The 15,922-nt window shown below is 42.7% G+C and overlaps 1 protein-coding gene across 1 annotated transcript in view; it reads left to right on the forward strand.

Annotated features, from left to right (window-relative positions):
- Nucleotides 1-15,395, forward strand: part of UNC13A (unc-13 homolog A) — a 90,625-nt gene extending 75,230 nt beyond the window's left edge. Inside the window, exons 38-43 of the mRNA XM_060785197.2 lie at nucleotides 2,625-2,681; nucleotides 4,026-4,106; nucleotides 5,983-6,130; nucleotides 10,769-10,861; nucleotides 12,396-12,555; nucleotides 13,044-15,395. Of these exons, the coding sequence (XP_060641180.2) occupies nucleotides 2,625-2,681; nucleotides 4,026-4,106; nucleotides 5,983-6,130; nucleotides 10,769-10,861; nucleotides 12,396-12,555; nucleotides 13,044-13,335 (831 nt within the window). The 3' untranslated portion in view covers nucleotides 13,336-15,395. The remainder of the gene's footprint in view (nucleotides 1-2,624; nucleotides 2,682-4,025; nucleotides 4,107-5,982; nucleotides 6,131-10,768; nucleotides 10,862-12,395; nucleotides 12,556-13,043) is intronic.
- Nucleotides 15,396-15,922: the final 527 nt, after the last annotated feature.

The raw sequence follows: 15,922 nt of genomic DNA on the forward strand, positions 1-15,922 counted from the left end.
GCCCCTCTTCCCACATCTTCTGTCCGTTTGGCTTGTGGTTTATGAAATCCCCTTGTCTGTTTGCCTCTTTTCTTCGTCAGTTGGGCAGATTTTGGGACTCTTTTCTGCGGTCAGTGTCTCTGTCGATCCCCATTTGGAAACCACAAATGTATATATATCCCATTTTCCTTCCCCGGTCTTGTTTCGCGACTTGCTTTTGGCCTATCTGTTTGCATGGGGATGGGGTTTTAGGGTGGGTATAGTACCTGTCCTATGGTATATATAATTTGTATACTGCCTTGGGTTCCAATCTTGGGGGAAAGATGGAGTAATATTATTTCTCTCTATATATAGAAATGTGAAAATATGTTTGTCCCACAAAGGCTCCTACATGGCTTGAGGGATCTGGACCAAACCTGGTACATATTTAACGTTTGTGATCCTACTTAAAATACTGGTAGGGTTTCAGTTAAAAAATCTACCCCGTTTGGGGGTAGGACACCAAAAAATAATAATTAGGCATGTATGTATGCAATTCAGATGAAACCACAAGAGGGGAGTATATAGCGAGAAAGGCTATGTCAGAAGGTGAAGTGATAATTCAAAGAGGGCTAGAACAGGGGTCCTCAAACTTTTTAAGCAGAGGGCCAGGTCACAGTCCCTCAAACTGTTGGAGGGCCGGATTATAATTTGAAAAAAACATGAATAAATTCCTATGCACATTGCACATATCTTACTTGTAGTGCAAAAAACCTTTAAAACAATACAATAATTAAAACAAATATAAACTTATTAGTATTTCAGTTGGAAATGTGGACCTGCTTTTGGCTGATGAGATAGTATTGTTGATGTTGTTGTTGTTCTTGTTGTTGTGTGCTTTCAAGTCATTTCAGACTTAGGTTGACTCTGAGTGAGGGCCGAGTAAATGAGCTTGGAGGGCCGTATGCGGCCCCCAGGCCGTAGTTTGAGGACCCCTGGGCTAGAAGGTTGCCATGCAGACATTCTAGGATGACAATAACCTTGCCATGGAGACATTCTGAAGGAGAGTTTCACGTATGGCTGGCCTTGAAGTGTGGCATATTGGGAATCTGGGAGATCTGGTCAACTATAGAAACTCACATTCAGCCTATTATTACTATCATTATCATGATCATCATCATTAGCTTGGGTGCCCAGCATTGCCCGGATTATTTGTAAAAGTCAATATATTATTATACAAAATGCATAAGGTTGCGGGTAAACTACAACTCGCATAATGCCAAGTTAAGCCCGAAAAACTCAATCAGTCCTTAAAGTGTGTTATGTTGGGCAAGTTTGCTCTAGATGCATAATCGGTGGAGCTCAGTGTACTCTCTGGCTGTAGGGTAAACTACAGCTCCCACTATGGTGAGTCAGTCACCTCAAACCTCTCCAGTAGGTTGAGTTAGTCATGGAGGTTCTGTGTGCCAAGTTTGGTCCAGGTCCATCATCGGTGGAGGCCACAGATTCCCTGGTTATGGGTGAACTACAACTCCCAGAAAGCAAGGTCCATTCCCACCAAACCCTTCCAGTAATCAGATTTTGGCATATCTGGTATGTGTGCCAAGTGTGATCCAGATCCATCGGTGTTTTGGGTTCACAGTATTCAAATTTGGGCATATCAGGTATGCATGCCAATTGTGATCCAGATCCATCATTGTTTGGGTTTATAGTGCACTCTGGATGTAGGTGAAGAACAGATCCTATAAATCCCACCAAAGACCTCCAATATTTCTTGCTGGTCATGGGGGCTCTGTATGCCATGTTAGTTCGAGGTCCATCGTTGGTGGAGTTCAGAGTGCTCTTAGATTGCACGTGAACTATGCACGTGAACTATGCACCTACAACTCCTATACATCACAATGAATTCTCCCCAAGCCTCTCTAATATGTTCAGTTGCTGATCAATTCCTGTTTGCTGTGTGCCATAGAAAAGCATAGGAAAGGGTTAAGGGATAGGCAGTGGGCGGGGTCATGCAAATTCCACACCAATGGAGAGAGAAAGAAACACTGGGGTGTCTGTGGTGGAGGAAAGGATGGAATTATCCCCCAATGGAAACTTTCACTTTCACAAGGGTGGTGGGCAGTATGGCGTTTGTGGAGGACATTGGCAGGGCTCTTGGATGTGTTTATAAGCTGCAATGTCATTCGAGGGAGGGCCTCTGGTGTCTCCTGAGTAGCCAGAGCTATAGCTATTTGTGGAAGTGGGCACCCCAGCCACACACATACATACATATTTTCACTTTTATTATGAGTATAGAAGATAGATTATTATTGATCTGAACACCAGACTGGGAGTGGAAACACATTGGATTCCGTTGGACTCATCCCTCTTCCTTTGTCACACTCTCTCAGCCACAAAGAAAGGGGCAAATCTGGTTTTCGGTGAGGGTTCTGTTTCCTGCAAAAACTCTGCAACAAATGCATCCCAAAAACTGGGAAGAATGGGGCCAAATTGGGAGCGGCAGTTTTGTGTATTATTCTTGACTGAAATCCGCCATCACATCCCTAAGCTGCAAACTAATTCTGTGCAGCAGTTTCCTGAACTACAAACACTCATTCCTTTTTTTGTTCTTCCCTTCTTCTTTTTTCCTATCTTTCCTTTATTCTCTTTGTTCCCCGCTACAGGGCACACAGATGATTTTCAATGCAGCCAAAGAACTTGGCCAGCTTTCGAAACTCAAGGTAAGAAGTTCCGCTCTTTGGATGGTCATTTCAGACATTTTGGCACTAAAAACAGGTATGCCTTTATAAGTTACAGAATTTAAAGCTATCAATAGGGGATATCAAAGGCATCATGCTTTCTTGAGGGTCACGAAAAATTATTCTTAGCTGCTGTGAAGTCTATGATTACTACTTTTGACTATAAAGATTGAAAGATTGCTGTGCCCATTTAATGAGGAAAGGGTATCCATGTTGGAAAAACTGGCAGGATAGGTGCATGATTTATAGTGTAAGGGATCACGGGTTTAGGGTGCTGGGTCCCTTTTCGAAGAAATCCACAGAGTCCAATAGGTTCATGTAAGACACCATTTATTCAAGCTGATCAGCATGAGGCAGACAGACAGCACTTCTGTATGTGCTTCCCCCTCGGCTTTTGTAAACCTTTATATACTCTCAAGTAAACAAGAATATTTTTGTAATGGAAAGTACTTTGACCTTTATTCTTCCTGTCTCTTGATGGAAAGTACCTTCTTGCACCTGCAGACTTTGCGATTAACCACAACCTTTGTGCTTAACCACAATCCAACTTTCTATGTAAGCTCGAACTTTGTATGACCTCTACATGTCACCTCTTGTTTTTTTTAAACATTTTCTTCCGTGCTGCTAATTTCATTCAAAGCCCCTTGCTTAGCATTTGAAAACCCCTTGCTTAGCATTTGCTAATTTCACTCAAAGACCCTTTCAATAGTTTTCCTTTTGATCACACCCTCCCTGGACTGATTGTCTCAGAGGCAAGATATAAAAAATCAACCCAAACACTGCAGAGTCTTTTATCAGTAGTCAGCAGAGTTTTTACTGCACAGCCTGTGACCTTGTGCTGCTCATTGTTTTAAGAAAACACTTTTGACTCTGATTTTCATCCAAAACTCACAGTAGAGGCTATAATCTTGACACGTTGCTTTATGTACACACACATCAGGATCCCCTGATCTCCTTTCGATATATACAGAGATATACTCATGACAGTTATCAACAACAGATGTACAGCGAGAAGCGAGAATCTCAGCAAGAGAGAGTGCACAAGCTTACTGCCTACTTTTATACTCATTGGTTCTCGTGATCAAACAGGGGCAACAGTGAATGATGTAGTCTTCATCATGCCTGTCATATGGTCATCATTCAGCTTCTTTAGCCTGATCCTGAAGTTCCACATCACCTCCTGCTTAACCGTTCAGTGGAGGAGTGTGACCACATGTCCATTAGAACTGTATTTTTCAACTGGTAATGCAAATTGGAGTTAGAGTCAATGCATTTCTATCTAACAGTGCATTATCTATCTAACAATCCATGCTTTGCTCCTTCTAGGACCACATGGTGCGTGAGGAAGCCAAGAGTTTGACCCCCAAACAGTGCGCAGTTGTGGAGCTAGCCTTGGACACCATCAAGGTAGGCAAATCATAGGATTGGGGTCTCTCATAGAAATGTGTAGTTTCCCATACCTTGGACTATTTTGGCCTCCATTCTCTGAACACATTCCAGCTTCTCTTGAATTTTGCTGCCAAGACTGAACTCAGTATTATTCCAGGTGAGGTCTGGGCAACACAGAACACAGTGAGACTATAAGTTCCATTAGATTGCCATGGATGCGATTTAGAAATGAGATTGGGTTTTTTTTGCTGCTGCATCATATTGTGACTTATCTTCAAATAAAAGTCTATTACAGGGGTTCTCAAACTTTTTCAGCCGCTGAGTCCTTTTTGAAGCAAAAGTTTCTAGTGGAGCCCCAAGAAATGCTTACATATTATATTATAGCAGCGTTTCTCAACCTGGGGGTCGGGACCCCTGAGGGGGTCACGAAAGGGCATCAGAGGGGTCGCCAAAGACCATTAGAAAACACAGTATTTTCTGTTAGTATGGGGGTTCTGTGTGCCAAGTTTGGTGGAGTTCAGAATACTCTTTGATTGTAGGTGAACTATAAATCTCAGTAACTACAACTTTCAAAGGTCAAGGTCTATTTTCCCAAACTCAATCAGTGTTCACATTTGGGCATATTGAGTATTCGTGTCAAGTTTGGTCCATATCCACCATTGTTTGAGTCCACAGTGATCTCTGGATGCAGGCGAACTACAACTCCAAAACTCAAGGTCAATTCCCACCAAACCCTTTGAGTATTTTCTGTTGGTCATGGGAGTTTGGTTCAATTCCATCATTGGTGGAGTTCAGGATACTCTTCGATTGTAACTGAACTATAAATCCCAGCAACTACGACTCCAAAATGACAAAATCAATCCCCCCAGTATTCAAATTTGGGCATATCGGGTATTTGTGCCCAGTTTCGTCCAGTGAATGAAAATACACCCTGCATATCAGATATTTACGTTACGATTCATAACAATAGCAAAATTACAGTTACGAAGTAGCAACGAAAGTAATTTTATGTTTGGGGGTCACCGCAACATGAGGAACTGTGTTAAGGTGTCGCAGCATTAGAAAGGTTGAGAACCGCTGTATTATAGGTTATATAATCTATACATATTATATAATCTTATTTTATTTTGTGTCAAAAGCACTGCATACATAAGTATAAAAACTGACAAAAAATAGAAGGAGCACAAGTGGCTAAATAATTTTTGACCAAAACTGAGAATACAGAAATGTTGGACCACTCTAACAAGCACCATGTCAGACTACACAGAGAAGCCAATGAAATCCCCAAGGAGCACATGGACAATTTCAACAGAAAGGAGAAAACCATGAACATGAACAAAATCTGGTTGCCAGTATTACAAAAAGCTCTAGAATCAGGACAGTAAATAAAGAGCAACACTCAAAAAACAGGGGAATTCCAGACAGGAAACAATCAGGGCCAGCTAACACCTCCCAACCAAAGATTCCCCAGGCAGGAAGCAGCCAGGCTTTGAAGCTGCAAGGCTATTCAATGCTAATCACGCTGCCCAATTGCAACATTCACACTTGCCTCCAACAGCCAAGAGTTCTCTCTCCCATCCTGGACATTATTCCACAGAGGTATAAACCTCACTTGCCTAGTTTCCAACAGATTTCATAACTTCTGAGGATGCTTGCCATAGATGTGGGCGAAACGTCAGGAGAGAATGCTTCTGGAACATGGCCATACAGCCTGGAAAACTCAAAGAGCAACCTGGAGGACCTATTGATTCCTGGAGATGACGTGTCAGTCAGATCTGTGTATAATCAAACCAGGGCCAATTGGACTTTGTTGAAAGGGCCTCTGATCTTCTGCTGAGCCCAGAGAATTGTATGATTTTGATCGGTTTCCCCCATTTCTCCCTTTTCTGTCTAGCAATACTTCCATGCCGGAGGGGTTGGGCTCAAGAAAACCTTTCTGGAGAAAAGCCCGGACTTGCAGTCCCTGCGGTACGCCCTTTCGCTCTACACACAGGCCACCGATCTGCTCATCAAAACTTTTGTCCAGACGCAAAACGCTCAAGGTACGCATAATCGAGATGATCGGAATCATATTCTTTGAGCAGCCGAACTGCCTCCTTGGAGATTCTTAGTCTTGGGTTGGCTTGGGTCCTCTAGCAAAAGTATGGCTCATAGCAAGCTCGATTGGAACAAAGGACTTTTGGTCCAAGGATGTGGGTGCAAGGAGGTGTCCCCCAAAAAGCAGGTGGGACTGGATTTCCCCTCCTATCCCGCAGTTTATAAGCAGGCTCCTGCTCTTTCTCTCCCTCAATAAAAGCATGTTGTACTACTCTGCTTTCAGCCCAGCCAGGCGGTTCAAATCTTTATTTACTTACTCAAGCAGTAGTCACAGCAAGAGAAAAAACACTTCCTGATTTATAGCCAAACGCTTATGAGCTGTTGACACCTCTGGAAAATACTGTTTTACCCACCGGTGTCTTACTCTGCCTTCTAGGCACTCATTGAAACATCATCTTTAATGATCTTTTTTCTTCAAATGCCTTAAGGATGATCTTTTTCATAATATGTATAACTCCAACAAAAGATAATATAGAGTCATGCTGAGGGACCTAGAAAATGCCGAAAGGGGAGATATTTTGTTGGGAGTGGATAAACGAAACTGCAAATATGGGATCGTACCATAAAGACACTAGATATGTACATATGCAGATATGTACCATAAAGACACTAGATCTTGATCTGGATTTTCTAACCTCTCTTTTGAATTCCTCAGCTGCATCTACAAGCCAATGTTTGTTCTGATCTTCCTTTTCTTTCTCTCTCCGGTCTTTTGCCTCTTTCCATACCTCCTTTGGAACGTTCATTCTTTCACCACCACCCCTGTCACTCCCATATAACCTCTTGCTCTTTTTTCCCTTATTCCTCTTTCTCTTCTTCCTCTTTTCGCTCCTTTTCTCTCAACCTTCCTTCTTGCTCTTTCTTTCTTTTCTTTCCCTTTCCTTCCGTTCTTTTTCCATCATTAGTCCATGGTGGAAAAGGTGTTAGGTTTACTCTTAGTGAAGAAACATATCCCGAAAAGGGTACGTCTTGCACTGTCCGTCCCCGTAACACTCCTTCCTTGCCTCAAACGCACCCATCCCAAAACCCATTGCCCCGGCCAGGGCTAGTGAAAGTCCTGGGACTGGATCCTGGATTGGGAGCATGTCTAGAGCAGTGGTTCTCAACCTGGGGTCCCCAGATGTTTTGGGTCTTCAACTCCCAGAAATCCTAACAGCTGGTAAACTGGCTAGGATTTCTGGGAGTTGTAGGCCAAAAACATCTGAGGACCCCGGGTTGAGAACCACTGGTCTAGAGAGTGGAGCCTGGTGGCACCCAATCCTGGTTTCAATTTAAGGGAGCTCCCAAAAGTCCTGAACCCAGTCTTTAGCAATATTCACTACCTCGGATAGTAGGGCTGTGCAACACTATTGTTAATCCTCGTAAGTCGTTAGTAATTCGTTAGATTCATGCAAACGAATCACTACTAAGAAACATGCAGGAAAGGAGGGAGAAAAAATTAAGAATCCAAATACTCACCAATCATTTTCATTAAGGTTCTGGCGCAGTGGGTTAAACCCCTGTGCCAGCAGGACTGAAGACCGACAAGTCACAGGTTCAAATCCGGGGAGAGCGTGGATGAGCTCCCTCTGTCAGCTCCAGCTCCCTATGCAGGGACATGAGAGAAGCCTCCCACAAGGATGGTAAAAACATCAAAACATCCGGGCATCCCCTGGGCAACGTCCTTGCAGACTGCCAATTCTCTCACACCAGAAGTGACTTGCAGTTTCTCAAGTTGCTCCTGACACTACCAAAAAAAAAAAAAAAAAATCGGAAGCCTCCCAAAGTAAATTTAATTTTCAGTATAAGCATTAAGAATTGCTAATGTTGAAATGAAGACCCAGGCTGCTTTTTTTTGTCAGTCGCCATAAGGGCAGCTGGGCAGGAGATGGGGAACACAGCATTCTGGGAAATGTAGTTTGGGAAGGTGAGGCCCCTTGTAGCAGAGAATGCAGAAGGCCCTGCCCTAAACTACATTTCCCAGAATGCAGTGCTCAGCATCCGAAAGCTCCAGCCATTTAGAGTCAAAGAATAATAAATAAAATTATTGAATCTACAAAGAGGACTAAAGTAAAGAAGTAATAGTATAAATCTGTGCTAAGTTGAAGTTCTGTGGTTAATTGTCATATAGACACACTGTTAGGCAGGCATTCAAGGGAAGTACTGTTGTGGCTTGGTGGGTGGATAAATATTTTCAAAAATCCCCAAAAATCAGTAGATATGTGAATCTTTCTGAAACTTTCGAGGATGGGTGCTCTGGTTATCTTGTGCATTGTATATAAAATTCAAGTAGATTACTCTTGTAGTTTTTATATATATATATATATATATATATATAATCCCCAAAAATTAGTGGACGACTGTAACATTCTAAAACTTGGTGGGCTAACAGTGGAAAATGTGTGCTCCAATTATAGCGAGCTTCATCACAATAGCTCAATTGCTCAACAAAAAAGTAATGAAAAATGCAATACTTCGTTATAGTTACCAAAATCTTTAGGTCCATAATTTCGGAAACACCCTCAAAAACAATCCGCACCCCTCCCCAATTTTGTAAGGAGTATTGAAACATTGTTTTCATTGATTGCACAGCCCTATCAGATAGCTCTGTTAAAGCAAAAATCTGGAACGGATTCACCACCCAATGGAGATGGGAGCTGCTGTACACCCTTAGGTCTATGGAGGGGGTGACCACTTTGTGGCTGGCCCTGACCCTTTCCACTTCCCATTGAAACTAGCCCTGTACCGGGTGCTGATTTTCTCCTCCAGCTCTCCCTCCCTGCATTAGAATGGACCCCCCCCCCCTCCCCGTTCCTGCATTAGCCTACCAACCGATGGAGGAGGAATTGGAGGCAACTCCATAGGGGTTGGCACTATGTACCCTGTGCCACTGGCACTCAGGGGTGTTGGTTTGTTTATAGCCTCTTGGTTTCCGGATTGGACGAGTCTTTGCATGCGGCTCGGGAATTGGGGCAATGTGACAATGCTGGGTGCGGGCTCCGCTACTTTTTAATGGCAAGGGGAGACCAAAGCATGCAGCAGGAGGAGCATGCAGGGAGAAAGTCTGTAGATCCAGGTAGTCATCAAAGGCTTCGCCCTCTTCCTCCTTCCCTTTCCTTCCCATTTTACTATCATGTAGTAGAAGATGGAGCATACCGCTAGTTTCACATCTTTCCTGTCCTTTCTCTGCCCAATGAGATCATTTGTTGCAGTCACTTATGGGAATAGTAATCTCTTCCAATTAGGCTAATATTTTATGAGATAACACTTACTTTGGGTTGCCTTCCCTGAGATTGCATCAGCAATCTGATTGTATCAGCCACCTTGATTGCATCAGCCAATAATCCCTTAATATAGTTCCTTTTCCTGGGTTTGTTATGTGTCCGTTTCCTGTTTTAAGCTTGTTTTTGTTAAGATGGATTTATGCAAATTACACTTTTAACATTAAATACACACATTCCACAGTACAAAACGTTTGATACTTTAGAGCAGGGGTCCTCAAACTAAGGTCCAGGGGCCGGATACGGCCTTCGAAGGTCATTTACTTGGCCCTTGCTCAGGGTCAACCTAAGTCTGAAATGACTTAAAAACACACAACAACAATAACCCTATTTCATCAGCCAAAAGTAGGCCCACACTTCCCACTGAAATACTAATAGGTTTATATTTGTTAAAATTGTTTTAATTATTGTATTGTTTTAAAGTGTTTTTTTGCACTACAAATAAGATATGCGCAGTGTGCATAGGAATTAATTCATTTTTTTTCAAATTATATTCCGGCCCTCCAGCAGTTTGAGGGACTATGACCTGGCCCTCTGTTTAAAAAGTTTGAGGACCCCTGCTTTAGAGTTTATGCTTTACAATGGATGGGAAAAGCAACACCCTCCAAAGTGATTACCCCCTATAACCGGCTCTCTATACCTGGAAAGGTACCCAAAGTAATTGGTGTTCCGTCTCACCTTTTCCTCTCCTCCCCGTTGCATTTTGACGACTCCCAGTTTGGACTGGCACCTCTCCAGGGCCATCCAACACCTCCCTCCAAGCAAGTGGGTCCGTTTGGCTCCCTTCCTCCCCTTTGCCCTTCTGTTTTGCCTTTGCTGCATGTGGAACTCCTCCGTGGAGGGTGCCTGTTTGAATGATGGATCGGTACCGGACTTTGGGGACCTTGTGGTGGGAGAAGTTACAGAATGGGACAGCACTGTTAACAATGGTCGGTTTTACGCATATAGGAGTGGTCTACATCGTTGTTTGGCTCAGGTCACCAAAGCTCACTGCAGGAGAAAGCAGATTCGCGTTTTCTTGCATGGGAGGACAATGAGAAATCATTGTTTTGTGGGAACATTCCTTTCCTAAAAAGCAAAAGATTAGCGGGCACCCAGTGATCAAAAGAGTGAGAAAATGACCTGAGCCCATCATCATGTTAGGGGTGGGGGGGCTTCTGAGAGGCTTTTGGATTACACCTCCCATCATCCCCAGCCACCCTGGACCGGTCCTGGCCAGAAATGATGGGATGTGCAAGCCAACACATGTTGTGCCTCTGGGTGAAGGTTAGATAGAAAGCTAATGTCTGTTCTATACCTCCTTACTACTGCTTTGCCGTGCAGGATCCGGAGTGGACGACCCGGTTGGCGAAGTCTCCATCCATGTGGAGTTGATCACCCATCCTGGGACAGGAGAGCACAAAGTAACGGTCAAAGGTAAGCCCAAAATCTTTAGAGTGAGGGACTCTATTGCCTCTTGTTGATTATTCTGTATATGTATAGAAGTCCTTCTCCTAATTTTCTCATCTCCTGGGCTTCTGGACAATGGAAAAAGCCCAAAGAGGCAGAGCTAACACTGACTCTGCAGGACTGTTGTAAAGTTTCATGGTAGCTGGAGTGATATCTAATCATAGTATATACTTTAAGAAGTCCTCCAATTTGTTTTTATTATTATTAATCATCTTTATTTCTACCATTTTCAAATTACAATGAAAGAGGGGGAACAATCAAATTGAAAATAATAATAATAATAATAATAATAATAATAAAAAAAAACAACTTTATTTCTACCCCGCCACCATCTCCCCAATGGGGACTCGGAGCGGCTTACATGGGGCCAAGCCCGGACAACATAATACAGCAAAACATATACAACAGACAACAACAACATTATCAAAATGACATTAAAAATAAATAAATAAATAAATAATAAAAATTGCAATAGACACAATCACGATAGAGATGACAATGGGCGGGCCACATATTCCAAATTTAAAAAAAAAACAATTAACAGACTATGATGAGATAAAATAGGAGCAGGACGTTTAAATGGAACTCATAAAACACACAGAGTTGTGGGACAGAACATCCTATTTGGAGGGCACGAACTCCATTAGCCGAAAACGTTGAGGGGGGTGGGGGTGGTGGTAAAATATCATGCTTTGCATCTACTCACCAAAGGGGCAGCGGAAAAGCCAGGTTTTGAGGTTCTTTTTAAATGTTTCCAGTGAAGAGGCTTTCCTGATCTCCCCAGGTAAAGAGTTCCAAAGGGTGCCCACAAGATGAGCTTGCGAGATTGGTAGAGGCGAAAGGAGGAAAGAAAGAAAAAGAGAGAGAGAGAGCAAGAAAGTTTGAGGGGAAGGGGTCGTAATTAGGGGTAGTTGGGCGGGAAAAATGGGAGTGAGGTGGGGACTGGGAGTAAGGTAGGGAAGTGTGTTAGACTGGGGAGGGGACGTAAGGATTGGGGGGGGGGGGTGCTTCCCATTTGATCCGCAGAGAGATAGTCTTTCAAGTACATTTTCCTCTATGAGTTGTAGACAATTTTTGATTTTATTTTATTTTACTTATTATATTATTATTAATTTTATTTTTCCTGTTATCCCTTTAGGTAGTTAGATTTGAAGTTTCAATTCTTCCTGCAAATATCTTCTGAGTGGTTCCCAATTGGTTTGGGTTTTTTTGTTTGTATTTGCCAAGAGTTGCGACAGTTTGTCCATATTCATATATTCTATTATCTTGGCTAGCCAGTCCAGTTAGAGGAGGATCCTTTCCTTTCCATTTCTTGGCTACTGTTATTCTTGCCGCTGCAGACAAATAAAACAGAACCTTCTCTTCATTTTCCCCTAATTCTAGATTTGTTATGTTCAATAAATATTCTGGTTTCATATCATATTTAACCCTAATAATTTTTTTGAGTTATGCTTGTGTATTGATGTCCTCCAATTTGGAATCATGGTCTTTCTCCCACCAGTGGTGGCTGCCAATGACCTGAAATGGCAAACATCTGGCATCTTCCGGCCCTTCGTTGAAGTCAACATCATTGGGCCGCACCTGAGTGACAAGAAGAGGAAGTTTGCAACAAAGTCCAAGAATAACAGCTGGTCCCCAAAATACAATGAAAGCATCACATTGTGAGTAATCTTTTTGTTACCAAACTGGAGAGCTTCAAATATGTTGGAGATCCAGATTCAGCAATAATCTTAGTAGAGTAGCCAATGTATTCCCAACTTAGTAAGAGTCCTCAGGGTACTGACATCCAGGTGCAAATGGATTAATTACCTTGAAGAGCCAGTAGGTCTCATCTTAGTATTCAGGTCTCATTTTAGTAGAGCAGTGAATGCATCTTCACCTTAACAGAGTCGCCAAGACACTGAAATCCCGATGTGAATAGACATTGCACTTTGAAGAACTCCTCAAAATGCACTAGAGATCCAGGTTCATCTCTCCCATTAGCAGATCCAGGTTCCACTCTCACGTTAGTAGACCCAGGCTCAGCTCTCACATTAGTAGATTCAGGTTCGGCTCTCACATCAGTATAGCAGTTTTTAACAGAGCTCTCGACAGTTCTGCTGGGCTTCTGTGTCTAATATTGTACTTCTTTCCCTATCACTCCCCACAGCACCATGGGGACTGAGACGGGTCCTGAATGCTATGAGCTCCAGGTCTGCGTCAAGGATTATTGCTTTGCCCGGGAAGACCGGACGGTGGGCATCGCCATCCTGCAGCTGAAGGACATCATGCAACGCGGGAGCTGTGCCTGCTGGCTACCCATGGGCCGGCGCATCCACATGGACGACACGGGCCTCACGGTGCTGCGCATCCTTTCCCAGCGGAACAACGACGAGGTGGCCAAAGAATTTGTCAAGCTGAAGTCGGACACGCGCTCGGCCGAGGAGGGCAGCACCAGCTAAGGCCCTTTCTCTCTGGTCTACCGTCCAGCCCTTCCCTCCCTCCAACGATCTGCTCAAAGGGCCCGTCCTCGCCCCTTCCCTCTTTTATACAGCCATGTTGAAGCCATAGAGTTCTCCAAACCACCCTTCATCCTTTCCCCGCCCCTTTATTTGGGAGTCTTGCTCCCACTGCCAAGGATTGTTCCCTCCCAGGCCTTTCCATCATGCATTGCCAAATGTCACACATGCCTTTTCTCCTCCAAGCCACGAGGAGGAAGACACGAGCAAGGGAAAGGGTGGCCCTTCTAAGAAATAGGGAGAAAAATACAACCACAACAGCCACAAGAGAGCTTGGGTGGGTTTTGACAGTTTGGTTTGCTTACTGTAACTGGAAAGCCACCAATTTGGAGACTTCAAAAAATATGATAACTGCCCAGAGGGGAAGGAGGAATGCCACTAAAGATTCTTTCCTGCTACACAATTATAGCACTACTACCGTATATACTTGGCATTTCCTGAGTATCTATCATTGGGACCACAGCCCATTTACTTTCTCCCTTCTCCAACTTCTCGAGTTCTGAAAAGGGCTACTTTCCCCCTTCTCCAGCTCTTGAGAAAAATCTACTTTCTCCCTTCTCCAGTTCTGAGGAAAAAAATCTACTTTCTTTCTTAACTGGCTCTGAAAAGGCCTACTTTTTTCTCCAGCCTAGTTTCTCCCTTCTCCAGTTCTAAGATTTACTTCCCCGCCCCCAATCTCCAACTCTGAAAATGCCTACTTTCTCCCTTCTCCAGCGCTGAAAAGGCCTACCTCACAACATTTCCATGGTGTCATGGCTCTCTTTGTGGCTCTTTCCTCCCTTCTACTTCACCAATCCAGTGACATCACAGAGGGACACTTCACCTAGCCTTTGTGGTACAAATGAGCAGACAAACATACATACATACGTTGACTTTTATATCTATAGATAGATGGTTCCTCTAACTGCCATGGCTGCTGCCGGCAGGATGCTGGGATTTGTAGTTTGGCTCAGAATTTCCATGAACTGTATAACCCAGTATTCCACAGGACCAAACCATAGCAGTTAACAGGCAATCGTAGTGCTGTGGTTCTGTAGTGGAAACGGGATCAAAGGAAATACATAAGAGCTGCAGAAGGTTCCGAACCCCAAGGCATTGAGCATCCCAGCTCATTACCTCCACCTTTCTCCATAAGATCTGCTTATTCTGTCCCAAAATCTCAGGCAGAAAAGGAGGTTTTCCCCATCCCTTCCTACTATCTTATTTTATTTTCAGTGAAGAGCCCAAGGATCAGATGTTGGACCTATGCAAGGCAAGGATCCCACCAACGAGCTTCCCGCCCACCTCCCCAAAAATATCCTGGGATTGTATCGGTTATTGATGCCACTGCAAGAAAAGTACCTGGACCAGAGGGAGAAATGACTGTTAAGCTAATGGACATTTTAATAGCAAAGGGATCCTTTTGCTCCTTTCGAGGATCGCTCATAGGATTTGCTTCTTCCAAACAACAGGATCCTTCCTCTGACCGTTTCTGGTTTTTAAACATATATATATATCTATATATTTATGTCTCTATATTTCCATACAATTTGCCTGGGACCAAAGTGTCAGACGTTGAGTTGAATGTTTACACACACAAACGCAATCATTGGTTGAAACGTTGTTTTTTTTAAAGAGGAAATAAAGACAGGGAAGGGAGAAGGATCTCAACCGTTCCTGATTGGGAGATTATTCTGTCTTAACTGACTTTCCCCTGTAATACTTTTATGTTTGGCATGTGGTCAAAAAATTACCAATACGGGATGGCAATCAAATCAAACCGTTCAAAGGAAGTTGGGGAAGACAAGGCTGAGATTTTAGACCGAATGCGTCTTCATGTCGTCTGTTCTGTACATAACGTTTCCTTCCCCGAAGTGGACCGAGTGACCGTTTCACCAACAATGGATGCATGACCAGTGAGATGTTTTGCACTATTTTGAAAAAAAAAATGGGGCTCTATACAAATATTTTATTAATTGACATGACCAAAAATAAATAAATAAAATGTTAAAAAATAAAAGGAAGACTGTTTGCAGACTATTTTGTTTTTGTTCATCTCCCAAAGTTGAAGGAAGTGGCCTAAAATCAAAGACCTTATAATACGAACTGGGCCACACCATAAATATATAATATATGTAATATAATATATTGTATATAGATATAATATTTATAGTATTATAATATAATGCGACATAATACTAATAATATATTATCATTATATATTTATATTACATGTAATATTACTAATAATATTACAATATAATGGTATAGTACAATATAGTAATATTTAATACTGATATTGTACTATGCTAATAATATATTGTATGTATATATCTTGTAAACCGCTCTGAGTCCCCTTCGGGGTGAGAAGGGCGGCATATAAATGTTGTAAATAAATATACATATCTATATCTATCTATCTATATGCTTTGTTCGTTTTGAGTGACATCATAACTCAAGAACCGTTGGACTAATTGCCACCAAATTTGGCCACAAGACACCTACTAACCCAAGGAGTGATCATCACTAAATAAATTATATGATTTTGGGA

The sequence above is a fragment of the Anolis sagrei genome, chromosome X (genome assembly GCF_037176765.1).
Source record: "Anolis sagrei isolate rAnoSag1 chromosome X, rAnoSag1.mat, whole genome shotgun sequence".
NCBI classification, from domain to species: Eukaryota; Metazoa; Chordata; class Lepidosauria; order Squamata; family Dactyloidae; genus Anolis; species Anolis sagrei.